At 38.5% G+C, this 26,419-nt stretch overlaps 1 protein-coding gene across 1 annotated transcript; it reads left to right on the top strand.

Moving 5' to 3' along the window:
- Window positions 1–6: 6 nt before the first annotated feature.
- Window positions 7–26,419, top strand: ZNF474 (zinc finger protein 474). Its single transcript, XM_081499056.1, has 2 exons — window positions 7–190; window positions 25,107–26,419. Exon 2 carries the CDS (start codon window positions 25,320–25,322, stop codon window positions 26,358–26,360), a length of 1,041 nt encoding a protein of 346 aa, XP_081355182.1. The 5' UTR covers window positions 7–190; window positions 25,107–25,319; the 3' UTR covers window positions 26,361–26,419.

Here is a 26,419-nt window from a genome sequence, read left to right as displayed (position 1 = left end):
CCAGGCGACAAAGGCAGGGGTTCTTGCTCCCGGCAGCCAGCCTCACCTCCTAAAAGAACTCCTGCAAAAGGGGATGTGAATCCTGGAGCTCCCAGTTATTCTACTCCTGTTTCCACCAGCTACCCCACCAAGGGATTCAGCAAGCCATGACAAAAACCAAAATAGAAAAATAAAGAACAAGTATTACAAGGTGAGGCTCCCAGAAGGTGTGTTCTTTCTCTGTTGGCTGGTAGCTAATCAGTCTCAAATCTTACCTTTCAACTAGTAATAATGACCTTAATCTCTTCCACTTCCTTCTCATCACTATGTAGTGATATTTGCTTGCTATAGAAAAAGAATCCAAAGAAAAGTAATCCATTCTTAAGTTAAAGAAATAACCCTCAAGTACTACTAAACAAATGAATAAATACGGTTTTACTTCATTGGATGATTTTGGCAATAATGTGAACCATGAATTAAATGTTTTAATTACTAAAAGAATCAAATTCCACTTAAGGGGGTGATGTTTAAAATTTTCTTCAAAAAAAAGTTGATAAAATATATTTTTAACATTAATCAGAATTGTATCGCCCAGAGAGTTTCCTCACATGCCTTCCAGTCAATCCCCCTTCCATAGGCAACCACAGTTCTCATTTCTATTACTACGAGAATAATTTGGCTGTTCATGAGTTCTATATGAGTAGAATCATACAGTGTATATTCTTGTATCTGGCTTCATTGGCTCAGAAGAATGTTTCTGAGACTGTTCCTGTTGCTATGTATATAAGCAGTTCGATTCCTTGTATAGATGAGTATTATAACATTATAGAATTATTACACAGCTGTTTATCTATTTTCTTATTGATATTTGGTTTGTTTCCAGTTTGGGGCTCCTATAACTAAAGCTGCTCTAAACATTCTTGCACAAGTCGTTTGTGTTTTCATTTATCTTGGGTTCAGACCTAGGACTAAAATTGATGGATGATAGGATAGATGTATGCTTAACTTTATAAGGAATATGAAATGATATGGCACTGTGTTTATAATTTGTATTTCCTTCACGACTAATGTAGTTAAGCATTTTTACATGAGCTTGTTAGAGATTTGTATCTCTTTTTTGTTAAGTATCTATTCATATTTCTTCTCCCTTTTAAGTGTTTTTTCTTTTTATATCATCTTCATTGATATATAATTCACATACAATAAAATGCACTCATTTTAATTACACAGTTTAATGAGTTTTGACGAGTGATTCTATCTATTTTACCACCAATGATAAAATATAAGAACATGTCCATTAACCTTTGTAGTTCATTCTCTGCCCACCCACCCACTAAATAATCACTGATCTACTTTCTGTCACCTACAGATTAGCTTTACTTGTTTAGAATTTTATATAGATGAAATAATTTGGTATATTCTCTTTTGCATATGACCTTTTATTTGACATAATATTTTTGAAAGAGATCTATATCATTGTGTGTGATTTGTTCATTTGTATTGTGGAATAATATTCTGTTATATGAATGCATCATAGTTGGTTTATCCATTTACCTGTTAACGTGTGTTTATGTCATTTGTAATTATTTAGGGGTAGAATGTCCATGTTATCAGGTAGACATAGATTTGACTTTATGAGAAACTGCCCAATGGTTCTACAGAGTGGTTGTAATATTTCATACTCTCATCAGGCATATATGAGAGTTTCTGTTTTATTCACATCCTAACACTTTGTATTGGCAATTTAAAAAATTTTAGCCATTCTAGTGTGTGTATAGTGGTTTTAATTTGCATTTTCCTAAAAAGTAACAGGAAAATGCAAATTAATTTTTTTAGTTTAATTTACTATTATTTCATGAGCTTATTGATATTTTATACATTTTCTGTTGTGAATAGTCTATTAAAAGCTTTTGCCCATCTTTGGCAACCCATGTTGTGTTGCTTGCCACATATGTGTCAAATATATTCATTGCAAAAAATTCTTCCCAATCTGTGGCTTAGCTTTTAGTTTTCTTATGGTATTTTTAAAGGATAGATGTTTCTATTTACATGAAGTAAAATTTTAAATTCTTTTATGTTTAGTGCCATTTGGTTTTTCTGTCTAAGAAATCTTTGCAAATATTGAGATCATAAAGTATTTTCCTATAGTTTCTTCTAGAAGCTTTATATTTTAGTTTTTATATGTAGTTCTGTGATTCACCTTGAGTTAGTTTTTGTATTTGGTGACAATAGATGGTTTATACTAATTTTTCTGCTGCATGAATCCAGTTGTTCCACCATTATTTGTTTAAAAGATTTTCCTCTCTTTATTGAATTATCTTGGCATCTTTGTCAATATGAATTGACCACATATGTGAATCGACCATTTATTTCTGGACTCTATTCCATTACATCAATCTAAACAAAACTTGATAGGATTCTAGTTGCACTGATGTCTTTATTGGCATCATTAATTTTTAATAAGCCAGTTATCTTGGCTTGTGTGTATGAAAGTGTTCATCACTCAGTCGTGTCCAACTTCAAAACAGATATACAAGTTGAGTGCTTCCATGACTGTTTGCCAGTGGAACCATGCATAAGAGTTTAAATCAGGTTGGGCATTCTGTCTTTTATGTTTTCCAAATCTCCTCCTATACAGTAATCTGATCTTAAGCTATTCTGTAGTAAGCAAAAACCAAAAATATATGGTTATAAATTTAATCAAGAATGATAATCCCAGTAAAAGGGATGCATTTTCAAACCCATTTATACAAAATGTGGCTTGAACTTAATTTTCATTCATCCATTCATTCAATAACGTATTGTTTACTGTTTTCCAGACACTGTTCTAGAAAAGGAAAGAGAGGAAGAAAATATTTCTTTGTTCATAATTTCTGCAAGGAAACAATACTTATAATCTCTACTCTGTTGCCTGTTTAACAGTGTATATCTCACAATTACAGAGAAAAAAACCTATGCCTGATAAAATAAACATTGGGTGGAATGTTTTTACGCATTCCTATGAATTTACAGAAAATTATCAGCACTCATAAGTTTACTAAAGAAAAATACTTCCTCAGGCTTTTCAAGTTTGCTATCCCTGTCACAAAACATCCATTTCCTTTAAACCCGAGAATGTAAACTATCCCTTCTGTCCATTTGAATTTTCCAACCTGTTTTAGGAGTTGAATCTTATATATTATTTCTAAGAGAAATTTGTTCAGAAACTGGACTTTAATATGACCATTTCTTCTCTGGCTTTATATAATTTAAATGAATATTGTTTTATCCTAATATTATTATTTTTAAAAATTTCCTCAAACTCCCTGGTGAATGAAACATTTTTAGGAGTTTTGCAGTTCAAGAGATAAGTTGTACATGTGTTGTGGATTCATGTCAATGTATGGCAAAACAAATACAATTAAAAAAAAGAGAGAGATAAGTTGTAGGTGGTAAAGAAGGTGAGCAATTCCAGAGCACCCTTCCTGAGACAGCAGAGGAGATTCCTGTGGAGTCTTAGAGATGTAGAGAAACCTTTTCTAAATATTACAGTATACAGATACAGCAGGATGCACGCACAGTGTTGGGGGCAACAGGAAGGGAAATGTAAAGGAGGCACATTGTTAGCAGGTTAAAAGTGACGACAACTGCAAATAGAATGTCCAGAGTACAGTGCAACCAAACACTTACTGCAGAGAATTCTAAAAGAAGGCCCGTGGGGTTCTCGCAAACAAAACTTGTTAGGATTGTGGTTGCGCCGAGTGCTATTTCGTAAATTCACATTGATGAATAATTGGATGTTTCACTGTTAAAATGGAGTTTTCTCGTTTGTGTGCTCTAATTCAGAGGTTAGGAAACTTTTCCTATAAATGGCCACATAATAAATAATTTAGGCCTCGTAGTCTGTCTGCTCTGCAGTGGTAAGACAAAAACAATCAAGACAAATACACCAATGAACAAGCATGGCTCTGTTCCAGTAAAACCTTATTTACCAAAAGAAAAAAAGATGGACAGCTGGCCAGGTTTGACCAGGGAGCCCTAGATTGTCGACGCTTGTTCTAATCTTCAAGAAATTCTAATGAAATATCTTGCAAAATTGTACATTGACGTATAAAGAACTGTGGCCTTGAAACTCTTCTTCCTCTGAGTGCCTGGTACTGTGGGGCTATCTTCAAAGAAAATATGACTTCCAAGGAGAATTAAGCTTTGAAAGTCATCTGCATTCAGAATGCATGTGGTCAAAAGAAACAATATATGAATAAGCTCATCAAGGACTGAACCAACACATAGTCCTTGTTGTCACTGACAGAAAATGTGTACTGGGAGTCTCCAGGAGACGAAGATGACAAGGACTGAATAAGCTCAGCTCAGGAAAACCCAGCTTTGTTTCTCCTTCAGTTTTCTTCCTAGCCCTACAGCACCCAATACATGTGTCTACCTAGTCATAAAGCCACTTCTGATGTGCTTGTCTAGCTCTATTCTTGGGAGGAGCTCTGTGCCATAGATGCAGGTAGCTCATTTCTTGTTGAATAGTTTTTACTGTGAGGTATAGGGCTTGGTTCAGCACACAGTCCAGTCCTTGGCTGGATTCTCATTTCTCTTGGATTTGGTATACAGGCAATCCTCTCTCAAGATCCTTGGGCAGTTGGGTCCAGGACTTTCTGTTGAAACCCAAATCCGTGAATCCTCAAGTCTCTTATACAAAATGGTATAGTATTTGCATATGACCTACACACATCCTCCAGTATACTTTTAAATCCAGTATACTTTTAAATCCTCTCTGGATTGCTTGTAGTACCTAATACAAAGCAAGTGCTATGTAAATAGTTGCCAGTGTGTGGCAAATTCAAGTTACGTTTTTCTAAAACTTTCTGAACTTTTAAAAAATATTTTTGATCTGATGTTGGTTGATTCTGCAGATGCAAAACCTGAAGATACAAGTGACTGACTATAGTTACATTTCTAAGTCCAGAATGATAATTCCTTTAAAAAATTATTGAAATATAGTTGATTTACAACGTTGTGCTAGTTTCAGGTGTACAGTAAAGTGATTCAATTATGCATATATATATATATATATATATATTCCTTCTTTTTTAGTTTCTTTATCCTTATAGATTATTACAGAATATTGAGTAGAGTTCCCTGTGCTATACAGTAGATCCTTGTTGGTTATATATTTTATATATAGTATATTAACCCAAAGCTCCTGGTTTATTCCTCCCCTCATCCTCACATTTTCCCCTATCAAAATCTGTGACACTGTTTTATAAATAAGTTCATTTGTATCATTTTTAAAAATTAGATTCCACATATGAAAGATAGCATATGATATTTGTCTTTTTTTGTCTGTCACTTAATATGACACTCTCTAGGTTCATTCATGTTGCTGCAAATGGCATTGTTTCATTCCTTTTTATGACTGAATAATATTCCATTGTATATATGTATCACATCTTATTTATCCATTCATCTGTTGATAGACATTTATTAATAGATTGCTTGCATGTCTTGGCTATTGTTAATAGTGCTGCTATGAACACTGGGGTGCATGTATTTTTTTGAAGCATTGTTTTCTCCAGATGTATACCCAGGAGTGGGATTGACGAATCATATGGTGGTTCTGTTTTTAGTTTTTAAGAAACCACCATACTGTTCTCCATAGTGGTTGTATCAGTTTACATTCCCATCAACAGAGTATGTGGGTTCCCTCCACACCCTCTCCAGCATTTATTGTTTGTAGACTTTTTGATGATAGCCATTCTGATCAGTGTGAGGTGATAGCTCATTGCAGTTTTAACTTGCATTTCTCCTATAACTAGTAATGTTGAGCATCTTTTCATGTGCTTTTCTGGCCACCTGTATGTCTTCTTTAAAGAAATTTCTATTTATATCTGCCCTTCTTTTTTTTTTTATTAGATTGTTTGTTTTATTAATATTGAGCTGCATGAGATATTTGTATATTTTGGAGATTAATCCCTTGTCGTTCGCTTTCTTTGCAAATATTTTCTCCCATTCTGTTGGTTGTCTTTTCATTTTGTTTATGGTTTCTTTTGCTGTACAAAAGCTTTTAAGTTTCATTAGGCCTCATTTGTTTACTTTTTTTTTAGTTTTCGTTACTCTAGGAGTTAGATCCAAAAAGATTGCTGCAAAATACTAATCCCTTGCGTTAGTATTGTTAGAAAGATTAAACAAGGGTTATATGCTCAGATATCCCTAAGATTTGAGAAAATACCACAAAAGTAGCTTTTAATCCTTTCTCTCCAAAAGTCCTTTTCTGTTTTTATTCTTCTGTTTAATTAATGGGCTTGATTTTTATTTTCAAAATCCATTTAAAATCAAGCTAATGTTACTCAGCTCATTCAACATGCAGGAGTTTTTTGTCAGTGCCTGCAATGTGCTTGGCGCTGTACTAGTTGCTTGGGCTATGACTATGCAGAGAGCAAATGAGACCCTAATGTTCGTGGAGGTTACATCCAAGTAAAGGAAATGAATATTGCACATGTAAACAAACAAACGAGGAAAATATATGCTGTAAGAGCTGTGAAGAAAATCAACAGCACTGTCATAACTATGCGCATAACTATGATAGTGGTGGTGGCAGTGGTACACATGTACATGTGTGTGTTCATGTGTCTGTATGATGTGTACACATGGGTATGTTCATGTGTATGTGTGTGTGTGCACATGCATCTGTGTAGTTGCATGTGTGTCTATGTGCCTGTGTGTGTTTGTGTGTGTGTGTGTGTGTGTGTTTTAGGAAGAGACAAAGAAATTACTTGAGAAAAAGTAGTCAGGAAGGGTCTGTCTGTTGGAGTTGACATTTCAACAGAGATCTGGAAAATAAAATAAGAAAGCTATGCAAAGAGCTGGGGGAAGATTCTAGGCAGTAGCAAGAGCATGTGCAAAGCTCCTTTTCAGTCTCTCCCCTAACCTGGAGCAAGAATGAGTTTGGTTTATTTGAGGAACCGAGAGGTGAACAAGGATGCAACACAGCACAGATAGGAGAGAGTTAAGGGAACACAAAGCAGAGGCTTAGGGGGGCACCAGGTTATAGAATTTCAAGCGTTTGGCCTTTATTTTGAGAATAGTGCCACAACCATGGTACGTTTAGTTAGGGGAGGTTGGGGCTTTGTTTTATAACTTTAGGAGGTGACTATATCTGCTCTGAAAAAAGAAGGATTAGACATCAGGAGTGATTTTTCTCCCGCTGTGCCTGAAAGAGCATATGAACAGCAAGGCACATCCATTTACCGGCAAGGCAGTAAACTTAGGAGAGTGCGCAAAACATCCAAATGGGATAACTGGCTACATTAGAGACAGATGTGAAGACTGTTTGTATGTGAATTAATATAATGAGGTTATCCAACATCACTAGAAGAATGGAGACAGGAGTGAAAGAATAGGGAAAGGAGAGACACTAACACACACAAAAGCAAAGAGGACAGGAGAGGAGAAAGTGAGCAGAAAGAAAATATAAGGTGACTGGTGTAAAATGAGATGTTTACTTTTTTGTGGAATCATTAAAAGGCACTTATACGGGGATAAAACATGCTAAATCTGTTTTTTAGAGTATCCATGCTTAATCGTTCAGTCGTGTCCAACTCTTTGCGGCCCCGTGGACTGTAGCCCTCAAGGCTCCTCTATCCATGGGGATTCTCCAGGCAAGAATACTGGAGTGGGTTGCCATGCCCTCCTCCAGGGGATCTTCCCAATCCAGGGATTGAACCCAGGTCTCACGTGTTGCAAATGAATTCTTTTAGAGTGTCTACTAGTTCCTTTTACCTTTTCTCTTGCTCTCCTCTCCCAACCCCACATCTCCCATGCAAGCCCTCAAGATCAAGAACTTAGTTGGAGAGCTGGGGCAAAGGAAGGCTTCCTCATGATCATTTCCCTTGCCTTCACCACTAGTAGGACCTCTCTCAGGTCAAAAGATGTGGTCAGAGGTTATTTCAGTAAAATTACTGTGAAATGTATAAAGTGAAAGTAGTGAGGATTGGAAATAGAAGAAATCCATGGTTGGAGAAAGACTCAGAATTCAGTGTTTAGCCAACTGTTGTTCTTATTAGTATCATCTGACCTAGTTACAATCCAGCATATCATTACCAATTACGTGCTACATGGACTGGAATCCTGGCATGGATTCATTGTCAAATGAGGATTATGACAAGGGTTATCAGTCTGTTCTCTTGACCTAGAAGGGATATGGAGGAAAATGTATAGAGGGGGATGTGTGTGTGTGTGTCTGTGTGTGTGTGTGTAAGCAATTAGAAAGAGAGTGCTCAGCATAGTTATGATAAATATAGCTAATAAGATTCCAGCCTCTTGCCAAGTGTATATATTCACTGAAAGGATGGAAATACATATACTTAGTTTGTGAAAAATTATTTATATTGTAGCTCTTTTCAAAATGTGTAGTAAGAAATTAGTTTTTACATTATTTGAATCACTTTATGGCATTTCCTCTCAAAAATACCAAATGATTGTGCAATATTAAAATAACGATAAATCTTGGACTGCTCCATCTGTTCAGTTCCAAGTGAACCATAGTATATATGAAACACATGACATTTCAGTCAGCAAAAATTAAGACCACATTTTCCTCTTCAGTTAGCCTCTTTCCTATGTCGAATACTTTGTCAAGTGGAGTTTAATTATTTTAGCTGTTGAGGTGTTTATGGGTAACAAGAAGTTTCCAAATAAACTTTTCAACAGAGACTCCCAGGAAGAGCTTACTGATAAGTAGTGCAAGAACACTGTTCTAGCTGTAATTCCCGAAATGGACACTATCCATTGTGTGTCTAAATAAAATAGGTGATGTTGTGATTCACCAACAATTTAATAACTTTTAGTGTTAGTCAATTTTGTGACTGGAATTTTATGATTAATCAATAGAGAAAAATCTGTAGCCTGAAATTGTGTCATCCTTCCACATGATATTTACAAAACAGATTTAAAATCTGTACATTTTCAAATAGATTTCATAATGTCTTGAAATATTTCAGCCTATTTTATCTTCCCATATAACTGTGGTATTATAAGATTCAAAAAATCAGAAAAGTGAAAAACTATGAACAGACAGCTACAACACTTAAGTGGAAGCTTCAGAAGGCTACAGGGAGAAAAGAACAATGACCAGGAAAAGTAAAACCAAAAAATTTATAAAGCCCACTGAAAGCAAATGAGGACTAAGTGAATCTCATCTGTACCTTCTACCCTAGGGTCCAGAATAATGAAATAATTCTCAAGATATGGAGGAAAGAAAAGCCTGTTTAGTCACCTTAGGAGTGAATTGCCATATATGTCTTTGAGTGGAGTAGCCTTTGCTGATGAGACTTCTGGGCCTCAAAGGGCAGGAAAGGTAAAGGAGAAGAATGAAAGGAAGATGTTCATGATGACTCTTGTTAGTGTCCCATGGACCTTGGCTGATGGCAGTCTCTAATAAGTTCCTCTGGAGGTTGGGTTAACCACTAACCTTCACAGAAAAACCATATAGAAAAAAGAGCTCTGCTAGACCCTAGGAATGGTCCATTTGTCCCATATGAAGATAGTATTTAGAATCATATAATGCAAATAATTTCATCATAATAGTGTAGTTGTTGCATCCCTGAAGGAAAGGCCGAGACCATCACTGAAGCCTTGTTATTATTGAGAATCTGATTGCTTTTTTCAAAAAAACCTTCTCACTTAGGTAAAAAGTTATGCCTCTGTTTCTTTAAGTGACTAGGAGTCTTTTTATTTAAAGTGATACACAATCCTTTTTTTCTTTAATTTATTTTTAATTGGAGGATAATTGCTTTACAGTGTTGTGTTGGTTTCTGCTGTACACCAATGTGAATCAGCCATAAGTATACATATATCCCCACCCACCTTGAACTTCCCTCCCACCTCCCACCCCATCCCACCCCTCTAGGTTGTCACAGAGCACCAGACTGCACTCCCTGTGTTATATAGCAACTTCCCACTAGCTATTGATTTTATGTATGGTAATGTGTATATTTCATTGCCACTCTCTCAATTCATCCCACCTTCTTCTTCCCTCACTGTGTCCACAAGTCAGTTCTCTATGTCTGCATCTCTATTCCTGCCCTGCAAATAGGTTCATCAGTACCATCTTTCTAGATTCCATATGTCCTGTTCTTAGTCACTCAGTCATGTCTGACTCTTTGTGACCCCGTGGACTGTAGTCCACCAGGCTCCTCTGTCCATGGGGATTCTCCAGGCAAGAATACTGGAGTGGGTTGCCATGCCCTCCTCCAGGGAATCTTCCCAACCCAAGGATTGAACTCAGGTCTCCCTCATTGCAGGTAGATTCTTTACCATCTGAGCCATCAGGTAAGTCCCTAGATTCTATATATATGTGTTAATATACAATATTTATCTATATTTTTCTAACTTATAATATTTCACTCTGTATAACAGGCTGTAGGTTTGCCCACCTCAGTTCAACTGATTCAGATTCACGACACACAATCCTAACAGGCATATAGATGAAGTAAATGTATTGTAGTAGTCTGTGAGTTAACTCATAGATGGAAGGGTTGGATTATTTGGAAATATGTCTAACGGTGGTCGTGGTAATGGGAACTCAAAAATTATATCACAAAATATCTGTTCTAGGCTCTTCTGCCAGAGGCAGCATTCTGGGCTGAATGAATTATTAAATAAATTCAACTCCACCCAGGCCTTCTTAGTGGACTCAAGTATACTTAGATAGGGCATTTATTATAAGGATACATGTGCATGGAAACACAGGGGACTCAAACAACCAGGCCTCAGGAAGGGCAAGAACTACCTGTTCCAGAGAAATTCCTAGCCAAAGAGTTGAGTGGATTCTGTTCTCCAGGCCAAACACCAAAATAATTAGTAGGTAATTTTTATAAAAGCTTCAGAATTATAGAGGAAAGTCAAAAGAGTTTCTCAACCAAGTTCTTTTTTATTTCTGCTGATTATTCAGCATTAACAATCAGATACTATCCCCATTGGCTTTTCAGCCCTATACTAGGCTTCTGTTCAGCCCTATAGTAGGCCTCTTTCTGAGGAGAACTAAAGACCCCACCCTGTTTTCCTTTTTAGGAGAGATGAAGAAAAAGCCCTATCCACAGTCAGACTCTGCAACCCTGACCTGATCACTGCTTTCCCACTTGTGAGGTGGCCTGCTTTCTCTTTATACATTAGTAGTATATGAACATAATCTCTCGTTTCTTCTTTGGGACATTGTGACAGAGGTTTCTTCCATTCTCCAATAGAATTATCATAAAGTTCTGGGAGTGCACATATTTTCCAGACATACTGCAAGACATAAAGTCTAAAGAATATCGTGTGTCTTCTGCACCCAGGTGGCAGTGGCAGCCCCTCACTGGTGAGGCCCTCAATGGTTGCTCACCTGCGTGCTCCATCATTAGCCTGTTCCCTGTTTCATCCACAGTCACTCCATCCCCTTCTTTTCTGTCTTTTTCTTCTTTATTTTAATCTTTAAAAAGTGAAATGTAATTGATTTACAGTTGTATTACAGTAGTTGTGTTAGTTTCAGGTGTACACCAAGGTGATTCATGTGTGTGTGTGTGTGTGTGTGTGTGTATTAATACATACACATATTCTTTTTCAGATACTTTTCCATTATAGGTTATTATGAGATATTGAATATAGTTTCCTATGCCATACAGTAGATCCTTATTGTTTATTTTATATAGAGTAGTATGTATCTGTTAATCCCAAATTCCTACTTTATCTGCCACTCCTCTGCCCCAGTTTTCCCTTTGGTAACCATAAGTTTTGTTTTCTATATCTGTGGATCTCTTTCTGTTTTGTAAATAGTTTCATTTGTATCATTTTTAAAGATTCCATATATAAGTTATATCATATGATATTTGTCTTTATCTGACTTACTTTACTTAGTATGATAATCTCTAGGTCCATCCATGTTGCTATAAATGGCATTATTTCATTTTTTATGACTGAGTAATATTCCATTGTATATGTATTCCACATCATCTTTATTTATTCATCTGTCCCTGGACATTTAGGTTGCTTGCATGTCTTGGCTATTGTAAACATTGCTTCTGTGAACGTTGGGATGCATATATCTTTTCATATTAGAGTTTTCTCTGGGTATATGCTAGGGAATGGTATTGCAGGATCATGCATGTGTGTGTGATAAGGCACTTCAATCGTGTCCAACTCTTTACAGCCCTCTGGACCATAGCCCATCAGGCTCCTCTGTCCGTGGGATTCTCCAGGCAAGAATACTGGAGTGGGCTGCCATGCCCTCCTCCAGGAGATCTTTCTGACCCAAGGATAGAACCCATGTCTCCTGCATTGGCAGGATCTGTAAAGGCAGATTCTTTACCACTGGTGCCACTGGGAAGCCCATTGCAGGATCATATGGTAACTCTACTTTTATTTTGTAAGAGATCCTCCATACTGTTCTCCACAGCGGATGCACTGGTTTACATCCCTACCAACAGTGTAGGAGGGTTCCCCTTTCTCTACGTGGTCTTCAGCTTTTATTATTTGTAGTCTTTTTGATGATGGCCATTCTTACTGGTGTGAGGTGCTATCTCACTGTAGTTTTGATTTACATTTCTCTGATAATTAGTGATGTTGAGCATCTTTTCATGTGACTTTTGGCCATTTGTATGTCTTCTTTAGAGAAATATTTAGCTCTTCTACATATTCTGTCTTCTTCTTAAGCATAATTTTTTTTTGCTGTGATGTTTCATGCTTCTGTTCTCTAGCTTCACAACTCTTCCTTATTTTCTTTTCTGCTTTAGCACATTGCTGTTATCCTTTCCAAGAGACTAATTGTGATTGAATCAGTTGATCTGTTCATGTCCAGCCATGTCATAGACTGCTGCTTATGAGCCTTGTGATGGATAGCTTTGTCCAGTGCCCAAGCTCTGATACAATCAGCTTGGTTTGGGGTTTGGGAGTTGAATAATATGCTACAGAACGTGACCACCCAGGACCATTGGTCCAGAGGAGAAGGGGCAGGTGTCCTTAGCAGGGGCTATCAGTATGACAAGCACTATAATTGAAATATTTCATATGGCTTTGATCTGATAACTTTAGAAAATGTACTCATATTTCTCAAAATTTTTCAGTATTTTTTTTCCTTTTCAGGACTACAGGTTGGAATGTCTTTTAATGAAATATGAATAAAATGTTCTTTGAATTAGCTACAGGATAAAAACTTAGGAATTCCTCAGACTATTTTTAAACAGGAAGAATAATTTTAAAAATCTAAAGTCACCTAATTACATTTTTCAGCCTGCAGTGTTATTTATGAAAATATGGGAAAGAAGACCTATTAAAACCATATAGTAACAATTATGATATCATATTTATCCCCTGCCAGACTCTGTGCTCTGTGCTAAGCATTTTATCTTACTTTTAATCCTCACAATAACTCTGCAAGGTATCAATCATTCTTCCAAAATGTAAGTGAAACTGAGGCATAGAGAAGTTACATATCCCAAGATTCCATAGCTGATAGACATTTTGGAGCTAGTGTTTAAAATAGACCTGAATTTGTTGCAAAAGTACTTTAAAGTGGAAACTGACAGAGTATTACTGGATTCTTGGCTGAGCTACTTTTTCTGCTCTTACTTAGCAAATTAGACTGCACCTGTGTATTTCAGAGTTTGCGTGAACTTGAACTTTGTTTCCCAGATGTGTTAGTGAAACCTTGATTAATATCTGAATAACCTGAGCCTATCACACACAGAAAGAGGAGTGGGAATTGATTCAGCACTTAGAGGGAAGATACTGTTGGCGATAAATTCTTTCATTCTTGAAGCTCTGTGTAAATGCAGCAAAGTCTTATAGCAGAAGTTTGCTATCTAGTCCAGAAGTATTTGTCAAGATATTCAGCAAAAATGTTTAGACATGTGTCAGCTACTAGCAACATAAGATGGGACATGGGGGCAACTGTTTGAAGCAACATTAAACAGAAATTCAGAATTGGAAGGAATATACAAGTCTGGCTGTGTGTAGTACACATAGTCTCAAGAAGTTAGGTACAACGTACATTTTGTAAATCAGAGGGATCTATTTTCCTACTAAAAGTGTGCTTTTAGAGTAAACTCTGTAATGGATCCTGTTAGGAAACCAAAGAACTTCCTTTCCCTAGTCTCTGAATGTTAAATGTTGATGTTCTCAACATTTCTTCCCTTGTGATCTTTTTTCAATTGTATGTTGTACATGTTATAAGAAAATATAAAATTTCCCAATTTCCTATAGGGAAATCAACATTCTTGTTGTTCAGTTGCTAAGTCATTTCTGACTCTTTGCAACCCCATGGACTGCAGCATGCCAGGCTGCCTTGATCTTCGCTATCTCCCAGAGTTGGCTCAAATTTATGTCCGTTGAGTTGTTGACACCATCCAACCATCTCATCCTCTGCTGCCCCCTTCTCCTTTTGTCTTCTAACTTTCCCAGCATCAGGGTCTTTTCCAACAAGTCAACTCTTTGTGTCAGGTGACCAAAGTATTGGAGCTTCAGCTTTAGCATCAGTCCTTCCAATGAATATTTGGGGTTGATTTCCTTTAGGATTGAGGATAGTGAATGGATAGGTGTGGGCATGCACATGAATGTGAGTGAATGGGTGTGGGGTGAATGTATAGATAGATGTATGAATCGTTAGATGTGGTATGAGTATGGATGTAAGTGAATGGGTAGGTGTACATGGGTGTCAGTGATTGGGTGTGTGTGGATAGGTGTGAGTGAATGCATGTGAGTGTGAAGGTGTATGGGTGTATGGGTGTGAGTGTGTAGATAAATATGAGTATGTAAATGGCTGTGTATGTATGAGTTTGTAGATGGATGTGCGTGGTTGTATGTGTGTGCGTGTACGTGGTAAGATAGGTGTGGGTGAAATGAGAAAGGAAAAAGAATGGTGAATAATTGATATAAATAATTGGGAAGGTACACTGGGAACAAATCTCAACATTCTTGAGCTTAGTTGTAAGGCTTTTCATGATTTGAAGGGAAAGCTTATGCATGTGGCACTTTGACAAGAAATATAGTCAGTTAACCTGGAGCAGGGAGAAGGCAATGGCACCCCACTCTAGTACTCTTGCCTGGGAAACCCCATGGACGGAGGAGCCTGGTGGGCTGCAGCCCATGGGGTCGCGAAGAGTCGGACATGACTGAGCGACTTCACTTTCACTTTTCACTTTCATGCACTGGAGGAGGAAATGGCAACCCACTCCAGTATTCTTGCCTGGAGAATCCCAGGGACAGAGGAGCCTGGTGGGCTGCCGTCTGTGGGGTCGCACAGAGTCGGACACGACTGACGCGACTTAGCAGCAGCAGCAGCAGCAACCTGGAGCAGAGTGTATTAAAATCAGGTTTCTGAAGACAATAGTTAATAACGATTCTACCAGTTGCAAATGTGTGGATACCAAAACAAAGAATACAGTCAAAGAGGACAGGGAAGAGCAAGCTTGACTTTGGTCAGAAAAGACAGAGCACACTGAAGAGACTGTGAAATCTGAAGGATTATTTCTTGAGTCACACTGGCTGAGGGTTCTCATGAGAGCTAGACAGAGATCCTTGAACCCACTCTATAAAGTTATGTGAATATTTATGTTTTGTTGCTCTAGAATGAATTGTACTATAATTCTCATTATAGAGACCTGACTGGGGCTTCTCAGCAAGGCCCCTGGGAAGGAGTCATTCTGGTGGTGTTTCCAGTGGAGACTAGAGCTGGGTGTGACCCTGAGCTGACTATTAAGATTCTGGGTCATAGGGTGGCCAAAACTTAGGCGAGCAACAGTTTTCAGAAGGCTGCATTCACAGTGCTGATATCTTTCTCTTGGGGTGTTTTAGTCTTCTATTACTGCTATAGCAAATACCATAAAATAAGCAGCTTAAAAGAAACCCAGTTCATTATCTTATCATTTTATGTCAGAAGACCAACACGGGTACCCTGGGATAAAATCAAGGTGTCGGCAGACAGTGTCCCTTCTGAACCCTGCGCTTGTTTCCCGCCCTTCCCAATTTCTAGAGCCACCCACACTGCTTGCACACAGCCCCCGTCCTCCCCCTTTGCGTCAGCAGTGGCTCCTTGTGTCCCTTTTTCCTTCCATTGTCCCATCTCTGTCACCAGATGGATAGGTTCTCCACTTCCGAGAACTCATGTGATTAGGCGGGGCCTATCACTTCTCGTCCTGTTTTTCTCCAGAATATCATGGAGTTGAAATGTAAGACATGCTTTCCTAGTGTTGAGCCGGTCTGTGTTGCCTTACCCCTCCAGAGCAAATTAGCAGTGAGCTCAACCACAGGATGCCACATCCTTCACTGCCTTGCAGATGGCACCTTGTCCTTAATGACATTGGGTTGTTTTTCTAGACTTAAAGTGGAGACAGACCAACAATGGAAATAATGAAATGAAGAGATACAGAGCACAGGTGATGGGAGGAGAAAAAGCCCACTAGAAACACAAGAAAGAGAAGAAAATAGCCTTCAAAGAGTTGATTTTAAATTGAATTATTTTAGTTAAATATTCCAATATTTCCATCCTAGGTGTAACTTAAAATACATACCGGTCTTCTTTTTGTTTACTAAAGGAAAAGAGAACAAAGCAGTTGATACTCTCACTGACTTCCTTGCTATTTGATAGTTATTGGGCGTGGAGTGGAAGGAGGCTCTCAGTAAACTTTAAACCACAAAATATTTAAACTGCAAGCTAAGAACGTTTGCAAATAAAGAGCTGTCAACCACATTTTATGTTTGGCCTGGGCTCTGGGGACACGGAGAAGGAACACATTTCTCATAGACACCAGCAGTCTCTTTTTAGTGGTTTTCTCCAGCCGGGGATAGGCTCGGTAAGATTTCCTGGGCAATAAGAGGTTGGAGTGGAGGATTCTAACCATCAACAAGCTCAAACCATCTGGCCTGTGAAAGAGTTTCTTGTTCACAAAACTCAGAGATGTCAAATGAATAACAATAGCTTTTTAATGACTTCTTTATACATAGGAGGATGAGCGATGCAGGGAACAGAGCAACAAAAAGCCCCTATTCAGAAACAGTCTTCAGCTGGTGGATGTACCTAAATGACCCAGCCTCCAGAGTCACCTCCAGAGAAGACATGCTACACGTATCAGAAAATAGAAGCGCATTCATTCACACACAGCAGAAACTCGGCCTGCCTTAGGGGCTCCGCCCTGTTTTTGACTTCCTTCCCAGTGACTTTCCCCAGAAACAGCTTTGGGTGGAGAGAGCATTATTAACAAAGGGTGTTGATGTCTGTAATGAACGGTAATGATGATCAATTTAAGCACTAGCCAGGCTTTGGGAGGCACTGACCTCCTGGAGGTGAGTAGAGCTAAGGCACAACTTTGAGGCTTTAGGAGGGTAAGAAGGTGATGTGGTTAAAAATGTTTCCTCCAGGATACCGTGAGGCTCATCTGTCGTATGCCATCTGTCTCGGCCAGGAACATCCCATCAAGGGCAGCTGTATTCTTCATGTGTTTGTTTCAACCTGGAGGCACTAGTCTAGTGACTGTACTTCTGCCACTAATACTCTGTGGCTTGGAAGTCTTTGCCAAAGATACTGCACTGAGTTAGCCCTCTGAGACAGTAAATCAAGAGTGTGAAGACAGTGGGAACTGTGTGCAAGCATATCACGTGATGGGAACTAGTAACAATCTATCTGTAATTCTCTTTAAAATTTAATACTAAAACAAGGGTATCTGTAGTTCTCCCCCCTCCCCGTTTTTATCAATACATCCAATTTAAACACTTAATGGATATTGAATATGTCATTCTTTATCGAAAAGGAATTACTGTGCTGTTCTTATACAGTTTCAGTTTAAACTAACATAGATGGTACTTGACTCAGTGGTCAACTTGGCAGAAAGAAAAAAGTCATCAAATTCTAAAATCCCTACAAGGAAGTATAAGTCTCTTAGGAAGTATTTCCAGCCCAAATCTTGGAAAGGCAACAATAGTCTTTATTATTAGTAGCTTACTTATGGTTCTTCTTATTGACTGATTCTTTCTGTATCTAATAACTTAAGATATCCAACATTCTTCATCTGGGGAATCATTTAATGGTAAATCAGGGGCTGCTGTCTAAAGCAGAAGAGTAGCTCTTATTATATCAATGAATAACTAAACAATTATGGGAATGTTTCCAAGAAATTCAGATGGTCTCCACATACACATTTCTTGCCTGTTTGTGTTTTTCTTTTTCCTTTCTTTCTTTTTTTCCCCTTTTTATCATCTCCCCTGTGGTTGATCTAAACACAGGCTTCTTGATTTTTTTTTTTCTTTCTGAAACTAGGTTCATCATTTCCTATGGCCCTTTAATAATGTGTGAAAATTCCTTCTCAGGTCACTGATTCTTTCTTTTTTCCCTTGGATATTTCCCTACCTCCTTGAACCAATTATTTCATCCTGACTCAATTTTTACTAGGAAGTTTCCCTTCTGAATTTTTACCAATAAATGTCATGTTTTTAGTAATTATCTGCATTAGAAAAGACTTCAACTGGGTTCTCAGTTTTCTGAGAGCAAGTGCTCCTTAAAGTGATTTTCAAATATTCAATTGAGAAGAAAAATGGAGGAAAGGGACATTTTAAAGTGAGAATCACAAAAGGTCACAAACTCAAATGAGTCTAAGAATCAAGCATGAATTGTGAATTGAACAAGGGGCTGATGAGCAAATTTTCAAGAGTAAAGCTTGGCTGTCCGATCTGCAGGTTCACCCTTACCCTGTATCCCAGCAATGTTGCCACGGTGGAAGATGGCCTCTAGGCCAGATCTTCCACTTTTTCAAAAGAAACCCTAAGTCACAATTTTGTGTGACGTTTGTAAATTTTAAAATAATGACAACTAGGTCAAACATTTTTAACTCTATGCAAACCAAAAAGAGCATATCTGTGAGCCATATCTGGCCTATGAACTATTTCTTTAAAGTCTTGAAAAAAAACTATTGGCATAGTTATTTTATTGGGATAGAACTATCCTAGGTGTCAGAAAAATATGTTATGTAGATTTGTTTGTTATTCAGTGGCCTGATTCTCCCACTTTCTTTGTCTAGCCTTTGAATTTCTGTACATTATAGGCCTCTAATGCAACTGTTCTGGTGGTTTCCATAACCAGTTCTCCACCACTCCAAACGTCAATATTGCAATTACACGGTCATACCTGTGTGGCATTTATGACTCTTGAGTACTCTGTGATTTGAATACTCAATATAGAGTGAAAATTGCAGGCTTGGTCTAACAATAGCTTTCATGGGGTGGTATTATGAGCCTTAACATAAAAGGTCTTTGTAGAAGTTTCTACTTAGAGGCATAAAGAATGCATTTCTCCCATTTTTGGTTTTCATAGCTTTCCTAACACCATAGACTACTATGTCTACACCTGACAATTAGATGGAATAAAAGTGAAAGAACTTATATCTTGGTTTAAAGTTCTTCATAGTGAAGGAGAGACAAGGAAGGGGAAATTTTTCATTAGTTATTCAAAATCAGCCTGGGAATGTCAATATGGACAGCCAGATTCCATCAAAATCATGCCTCAGGCTAAATGGCTTTTCTGAAAGTGTTTCCATTTTTTACCTTTCAGACACTGCTCCTGTCTTTCCCAAACCATACCACCTCCAGTTCCCAGTTGCTCTTCTGTCCACATACATCAAAACTACTGGGAACTGAAAATGCCACTGGCCCAGGTGCTTCACCCAGAAGGGAGTGTAGGGAACCAGCCAGACTGACAGGTTATTGATCTCCCCTCAACACTTCTCGGTCATCCTTGATCTATGAATGGGACTGATATACTCTATAAGTCCCTCTGTGGTAGTGGGGGGCCTCATGGCTGGGTAGTATAATATAAACTTAAGAAACTTAAAATGGCAGATTTCCCCTTATGATTTTATTCAGTTGATCACAAATGGAGAAACAACATTTTCTGGCTTTTGAAAGCTAGTGGTTGTATAAACATTATAAAGGTATGTTTTCAGTGGTCTGAATGAATTGAGAGTTGAATATTAAGCATCACGGTTTCTGAGACACTATGAAATAATTAGTTTATATTTATTGCAATAGTAAGCTAATATGCAGCTTGAATATCACAGATTTTTATTACTTATATTCTAAGAGTAGTTGTATCAGTCAGGAGAGAGAAACCATACTAGTTATTTAAACAGAGAGAATTTAATATAAAGAATTGTTGACCAGGAATGAAGTTGTTACCTAGGTAACTAGCAGAGTTAAAAAAAAAAAGAAAGAAAGCACTGCTGTATAAGGGAAGCAGCAGCTACCATCCCTAGCACTGAAGGACAGAGGGAAGAGGTTTGAATTATTAGGACTTAGAAATTTAAAAGAAGCTCCTTAGGGAGCCAAAAATCTTATTTCCGAAGAGGAAGAACAGACTGGCTGATGGTGCTGCCTGGTGGGGAAGGGGAAATTCAGTTTGATTTGCAAATATTGGAAAAACTGTAAATTGGTTTCAGGTGCTACATCAGGAAAGAACTGCTTTTTCTGGGATAAAGAAGTATTGCTGGGGTGATACAGGAACCAAAAGCAGACAGGAAACCCTCTAAAAAGATGCAAGTCTTCTCTCTCCTCTAACCTCACCTTTTCCCTCCAGTACGGGTATTAGTAAATCATAATGCAGAGCTGGCTGGCTAAGCAGAAAAGGGGCGTGTAGTGTCCCAGTGCCAGCATCACAAAGCTGGTTATAGAAGAGAGAGCATGGCATACAGAGACAATGCATTAACAGCTGGCACAACAGTGATGCCTTATCAATCTTTCAAAAACTCATGGGAAAAATAAGGTTCTATTCTCCTGAAGTAAATGTCATTAAATTTTTTTCTAAAAAAAAATTCTGGAAAAGGAAGTATTGTGAATCAGTTTCTTAAGAACCATTGGCTCAGTATTTACAGTTCCAAGCTTTTTCATTTCTGATTTTTAGGGAAAAGTATATACTTAATAAGTCAATTTTTCCCTATAAACCCTTTCAACTTTTTTCTCATCAAAAAAAAAATCTTGAAATTTGAAATATCACTGTTAGAATTCATTTTGTGCCTAGCTTCATGACAACTATTAAACTATAACTCAATTAGTATTAGGTTTTCGTATGAGTAAAAGACTCTTTTAAAAAGTGACTAAAATATAAAACAAAACAAAACAAACATTTATTTCTCTTATGTAAATAAAGCCCAAGGAAGTCACTCCAGAGCTTCTAAGATGGCTGTAGCATTTTCAAGGACCCAAATTCATCCATATCTCTACTCTGTCATGTTAAGTGTTACATGAATATAATCTGCCCCAAGATGGCTGCTAGAGCGCCAGCCGTCAGTCATCAGTATGAAGGAAGGGAACAGGAGTAGGTTGGTCCCCTACTTTTCAAGAAGAGTTTTTACAAGTGCCACACAATACTTCCACTAGCTACAGAGAAGCCTCTAGACTTTTGGCTAGGAAATCATGTGCCAGCTAGAAAGTGGGGCTCTGTTAACTTGAGGGAGTTTGGGCAGAATAACTATTAATAGGAAACTAGCTGTCTCTGCCAGACTCTGGGAGGGATATTACCTCATCAATTGTAAGCCTTAGTGTATCAGCTCTTTTTTGAAAGCAAGATTTCATTAGTAAGAAGACTAGAGTGTATATAAGGGTACTGAGCAGGGGAGGCTACTGAATGGGGTTGATGGAGGACATTGAAGACAAACTTTCTCTATTTTATAATTTTTCTCAGATGCAGCATAAAACCCAAGTCTACCTTTCTTATTTATTCATTTGTCCATTTAAAGGATTTGGATGCTATACTAGTGGAGAAGGGGTCATGCATCACACATTTGTTTTGTTTCAAAGAACTAAATTATTTTTTAAAAGACCTTGTGTTCTTTCCCCTCTCTTTTAGAGAAATGCCCCCTAATGCTAAGATAGCTTTTGGATTTTCATGGTTATTATATTCATCCTCGTAAGTTTGTCTCTCCCTTCCCATGAAGTCCAAAGGGCATGGAAAAATGGCATCATATTGATAAAACATGATGCTTTCCAAGACATTCTTTAAATGGCCTATGTGCAAATATGGTCAAAATGAATAATTCAGGCCAATTGGAGTGAACATTTCTCCATGGATGCTTGGGGTGAAACTGGCTGGCTTTGCAAAGTGGTTCTCTTTATAAACTAGCAACTTTGCTTTACAACGTGTCTGGGTGACAGGCCAAATTCTTAAGTGATTTAAGTATACGTAGTTAGTATTTTCCAGCACTTTCACTTTTAGAACTTACAGGATAGAGCAACTGACCATGATGTGCCTTGTCACATTGCCTTAGCAGAATCATTGGCAGATATATCATAAATGTTTCTAGTAAACACACCAGTCTTCCCAAATTTCACTTGGTCCTAGCTACCTCATTTTCCATACATTGATACCTTTAATCACAATAAGACAATTTTCAGGAGGACATTGAAGTAGGAATGAGGATGATTAAAAAAAGAAAAGATGAAGATTCAATGGGAATTTTATGATTCTTTGCCATTTTTTGCTGCAGAGAAAATGCATGAACGCCTGCATGCATTAAGATCCATCCCTAATCAAAGTAGTGACAGGGCTGCAGACTGAACGCCAGTCTGGACTCTTTGGGCAGCCTTCACTTTCACTCTGCACCCACTATTGCACCCCAATCCCCCTCACCCACCATCTGTGGCTAGTACTACAGATTTTTCTTAAGGATACTGGTGAGATCAGGAAAAGGTATGTTTTGTACATCATATAGAGAATAGCTTCATCTAGAAAACCATTCACAGCAAAATAAAATGATCCGTGTTGCTTTAAGGAGAAACGCTGTCTTCAGTAACCCTGATTTCTCACCTGCTTTTTCCATCTCAAAGATTTCTCTTCTTCTGTGCCCTATTCCCCTCCTCCCTCTCACCCCTTCCTTCTTCTAAAGGGGAGCATAAAAGCGGGTGAGAGCTTAGTTACCTTCATAAACCCATGGGGCATATGAATTGTACATTAAAATAGGGATAAAAACTTAAGAAGCTCTGTCCGTGGAATTTTAGGCAGAATGAATAATGGAAAGAGTCGAGGACTGGAGCCAAAGAGAGCTGGAATTGATTCCCAGTTCTGTCATTTAGAAACTGACTGTCTTGGGCAAGTTACTTGTCTTTTCTGAGTCATAGTTTATTCATTTGTAAAAATTAAAATAATAATACCTGTCTGATAATCATTTGAGAATTAACTAAAATTATGTACGTAAAAATTAGTACAATGTCTGATGCATAGTTAGAATTCAATAAATATTAGTTATCTTTAACATAAAAGAGATGGACGAATTATTGGGGCAAGTCATGGGGCTTTCTCAGAATGCTCATCTGCAGGGAGCAGCAGGGTGAAGAGGGAAGATTGTAAGCAAGTTTAGGGAAGTTTCACAAGTTTAGTTTATTTGTTTGCAGTGATTTTTCATATTGGTCTCCTTTTGCTATCTGCAACTTCTTGGTATCAAGGAAAATGGGAAGCTAAAACAGAAAATCCTTGGTTAATAAGAAATCAGAACCAACAAAGCAGAGTGGTTTGGGGGATTATTTTACCCATGTGCTGTTTAAAATCTAATGAAATAATTTTACTGGATTCTTTGTGTTCTCTAGAGCCACTTTCTCTTTTGGATGGTGATGATCAAGTGATAAATTTTGTTTCTTCAAGCTTCATTTTCTGTGTTGGTCATTCTGTTTGGGGCCAGCACATTCTTTTGTCACATGTGTTAATATCACTGTCTTAGGATCTGTCAAGATGAAGAATAACTTCCTTCCCTGTGCCAGACCTGATTTGATAGCCTTAATTGCAAAGATTCACACTTTTCTTGGCACCAAAGTGCAGGAACTGAGTGCAGATCTCACAGCTTTTTGTCCCTTATCAACCTGTCCCTTATCAACCGCAGTGCCTGAACAGTATTCGGATATAACCAGCGCAGCTGTCCTTGGTGTGCTTGAACTCAAGTGTCTGCTGTGGACTGTAGGGTCTAGCCTCAGATCAGGTGCTGCTCCCTCTGTGAATGGGAGCCAATGCTAAAAAACCCCTAATCCAGAGTGAGGTCATCCTTCAGGAAATGAAGAAGGTCCTAAGACTTTTGAAGATAATCTTTCTTGAGCTAGGTTGTAGACTGGGATAAAACTGACTCATGCCTTTCCCCAAGGTAAAAACTCCTTTGGCTTCTGACCGTAATGAGATCTTATCAGCCCTTTCTTCTAGTTTAGGAAAATTGTTGACCATGTTTTTATTTTAAAAAAAGATAGTTTGACAGATAGATAGATTGATGTCTATAAGAAGATATATCTGTATAAAACAAGAACATGAACACAACAGCTGTTAAAGGAGCATCAACTGAAGTCTGAGCATCTTCATCCCAGGGAAGGTATACAGATAGACCACCAGGAAAAGTAGAGCCCAAGGTTGCATTCTCGGCTTGACAATTACAGCCATAATTTATTAATACTCCAGTCCCATAATAAAGAAGAGTGGATACCTGTTAGGTTACAAGAAGCTTAACTCACTCTGGAGGCTTCCTGATAATCTTCCTATTCTTCTGCTGGTTCTTAATCTTAGGCTCATGGACACTCAGAAAGTCTGGCCTGTGACTATAGCTCAAGTAGAAGAGAAATCACAACTAAAAATATTTGATAAATTATTTCAATAAAATTAGTTTCACTTGTACTAGTAAGAATTTTATATTTTGCTTTTAAAATTATTATTCTGGGAAGAGGTCCATAGGCTTCAAAGAACTGACAAAGGGATCCATGGCACTAAAAAGAATCCCTAAGGTAATGGAAGGAGATCTTTTGTACTTGATCCGCGGTTTCATTAATCTAGTTTTCAGAAGCCTCGGTTCTCTCCTGCATGATCTCACCACCATGCCTCTTGGTTCAAACCATATGTGTCGAGATGTGCAATAATAGTCCATCTTCCTTTGCAGTATCGAATGAACACTCAATACGGTAACAGTGCAGTTCATAACAGAAATGTTTTTCATACTTATTCCAAAATTTACTGAACAAATCCTAAGTGTAGTTATTATGATAGCCAAAGAGGATGCTCAGTCAAAAAAATTCACTGTTCTTTATCAACTTAAAATATGTGTATATGTGTGTGCGCGTGAATATGTGTGTATGCAATAACTTCTTGATTTATATTTCCCCTGCAGATCTTGGAGGCATCTGAGGTTTCATGGGGACTTTCCAGCATTCCAGACTGCTGCCCTGCAATGAAGCTCTGAGTCACCGTCTTTGGGTCTAAGGTACTGGCTATGATGTGGAACCCCAGGACAGCCAACCTGACTAACCTTCACTCTAAGCAGAAGCCCAAAATGCGTCTGGCCTGAAATCAGAGCAAGCTGTAGAGAAAGCCTTCTTTGTTAATGGAAAAAGAAGAGGAGAAAAGGGTTTCCACATTGCAACAGTCTTTCCACCATTCCAAAGAGCCCACCTTTCTTATAAACCAAGCTGTTCTATTTGGTGAGTCCCATTGTAGCTTCTTGCCAGAAATAGAGCATGACAATCGGGGTGAAAAAATAAAGAGGAACCCTAGGAAAAACAGACCTGGAACTGTAATTCTCTCAAAGCAGTCCAGTAGGAGGATTATGTCTGAAAGCCAGCCGAGGCCCCCCATCATCCCATCCCGCAGGCCCGGGTTCCGGGTGTGCTATATCTGTGGCCGAGAATTTGGGTCCCAGTCCCTTGGCATTCATGAACCCCAGTGCCTGGAGAAGTGGCGTGTTGAAAACAGCAAATTGCCCAAGCACCTGAGGAGGCCAGAACCTTCCAAACCACTGCTTCTCAGCGGAAGTGGGTCCTACAATCTTCAGGCTGCGAATGAGGCAGCCTTCCAGAGTTCCCAGGCTCAGCTGCTGCCCTGTGAGTCCTGCGGCCGCACATTCTTGCCAGACCGGCTTCTTGTTCATCAGAGAAGCTGCAAGCAGAAGGTTGAGGGGCCCAGGGCACCAAGCCCGGACAGATCTGATGATCGCAAGAAAGCTTCTAGTGGCATCACAACCCGACCAAGGACTGTCATCTGCTACATCTGTGGGAGGGAATTTGGTACCCTGTCCCTTCCTATTCATGAACCCAAATGCCTGGAAAAGTGGAAAATAGAAAATGACCGACTCCCCAGGGAATTCCGCCAGCCACTCCCGCAGAAGCCTCAGCCCTTTCTCACTGGACAGCCCAACCATGCAGGGCCACATCAAAGCCAGCTCGTGTCCTGCCCAAAATGTCGTGAGACCTTTGCCCCCGACCACCTTCCAGTACACCAGAGAAGTTGTAAAGCTCAACCTAGTGGGCCAAAATTTCAGGATTTGACATTAGGGAGTAGAGGTGGCCTGAAAGAGTCCACTAATTCCAAGCCTCAGAGGAACATGGCAGCACCCCCTATGACTGATAAGGTAATTTGTGCCACATGATATGCATTGGGTAGGCCTGGGGATACATTCTACCTCCAGGGGAATGAGAGAAAAATGCC

This window comes from Giraffa tippelskirchi, chromosome 6 (genome assembly GCF_054371585.1).
Source record: "Giraffa tippelskirchi isolate mGirTip1 chromosome 6, T2T-mGirTip1v1.2.pri, whole genome shotgun sequence".
Classification (NCBI taxonomy): Eukaryota; Metazoa; Chordata; class Mammalia; order Artiodactyla; family Giraffidae; genus Giraffa; species Giraffa tippelskirchi.
Note: the sequence above shows the minus strand (reverse complement) of the source record. Positions and strands in the feature narration are given on the sequence as shown.

What these genes read in the sequence shown, in the direction of transcription:
- ZNF474 (XM_081499056.1), top strand. Translation starts at nt 25,320, where the DNA reads ATGGAAAAAGAAGAGGAGAAAAGGGTTTCCACATTGCAACAGTCTTTC.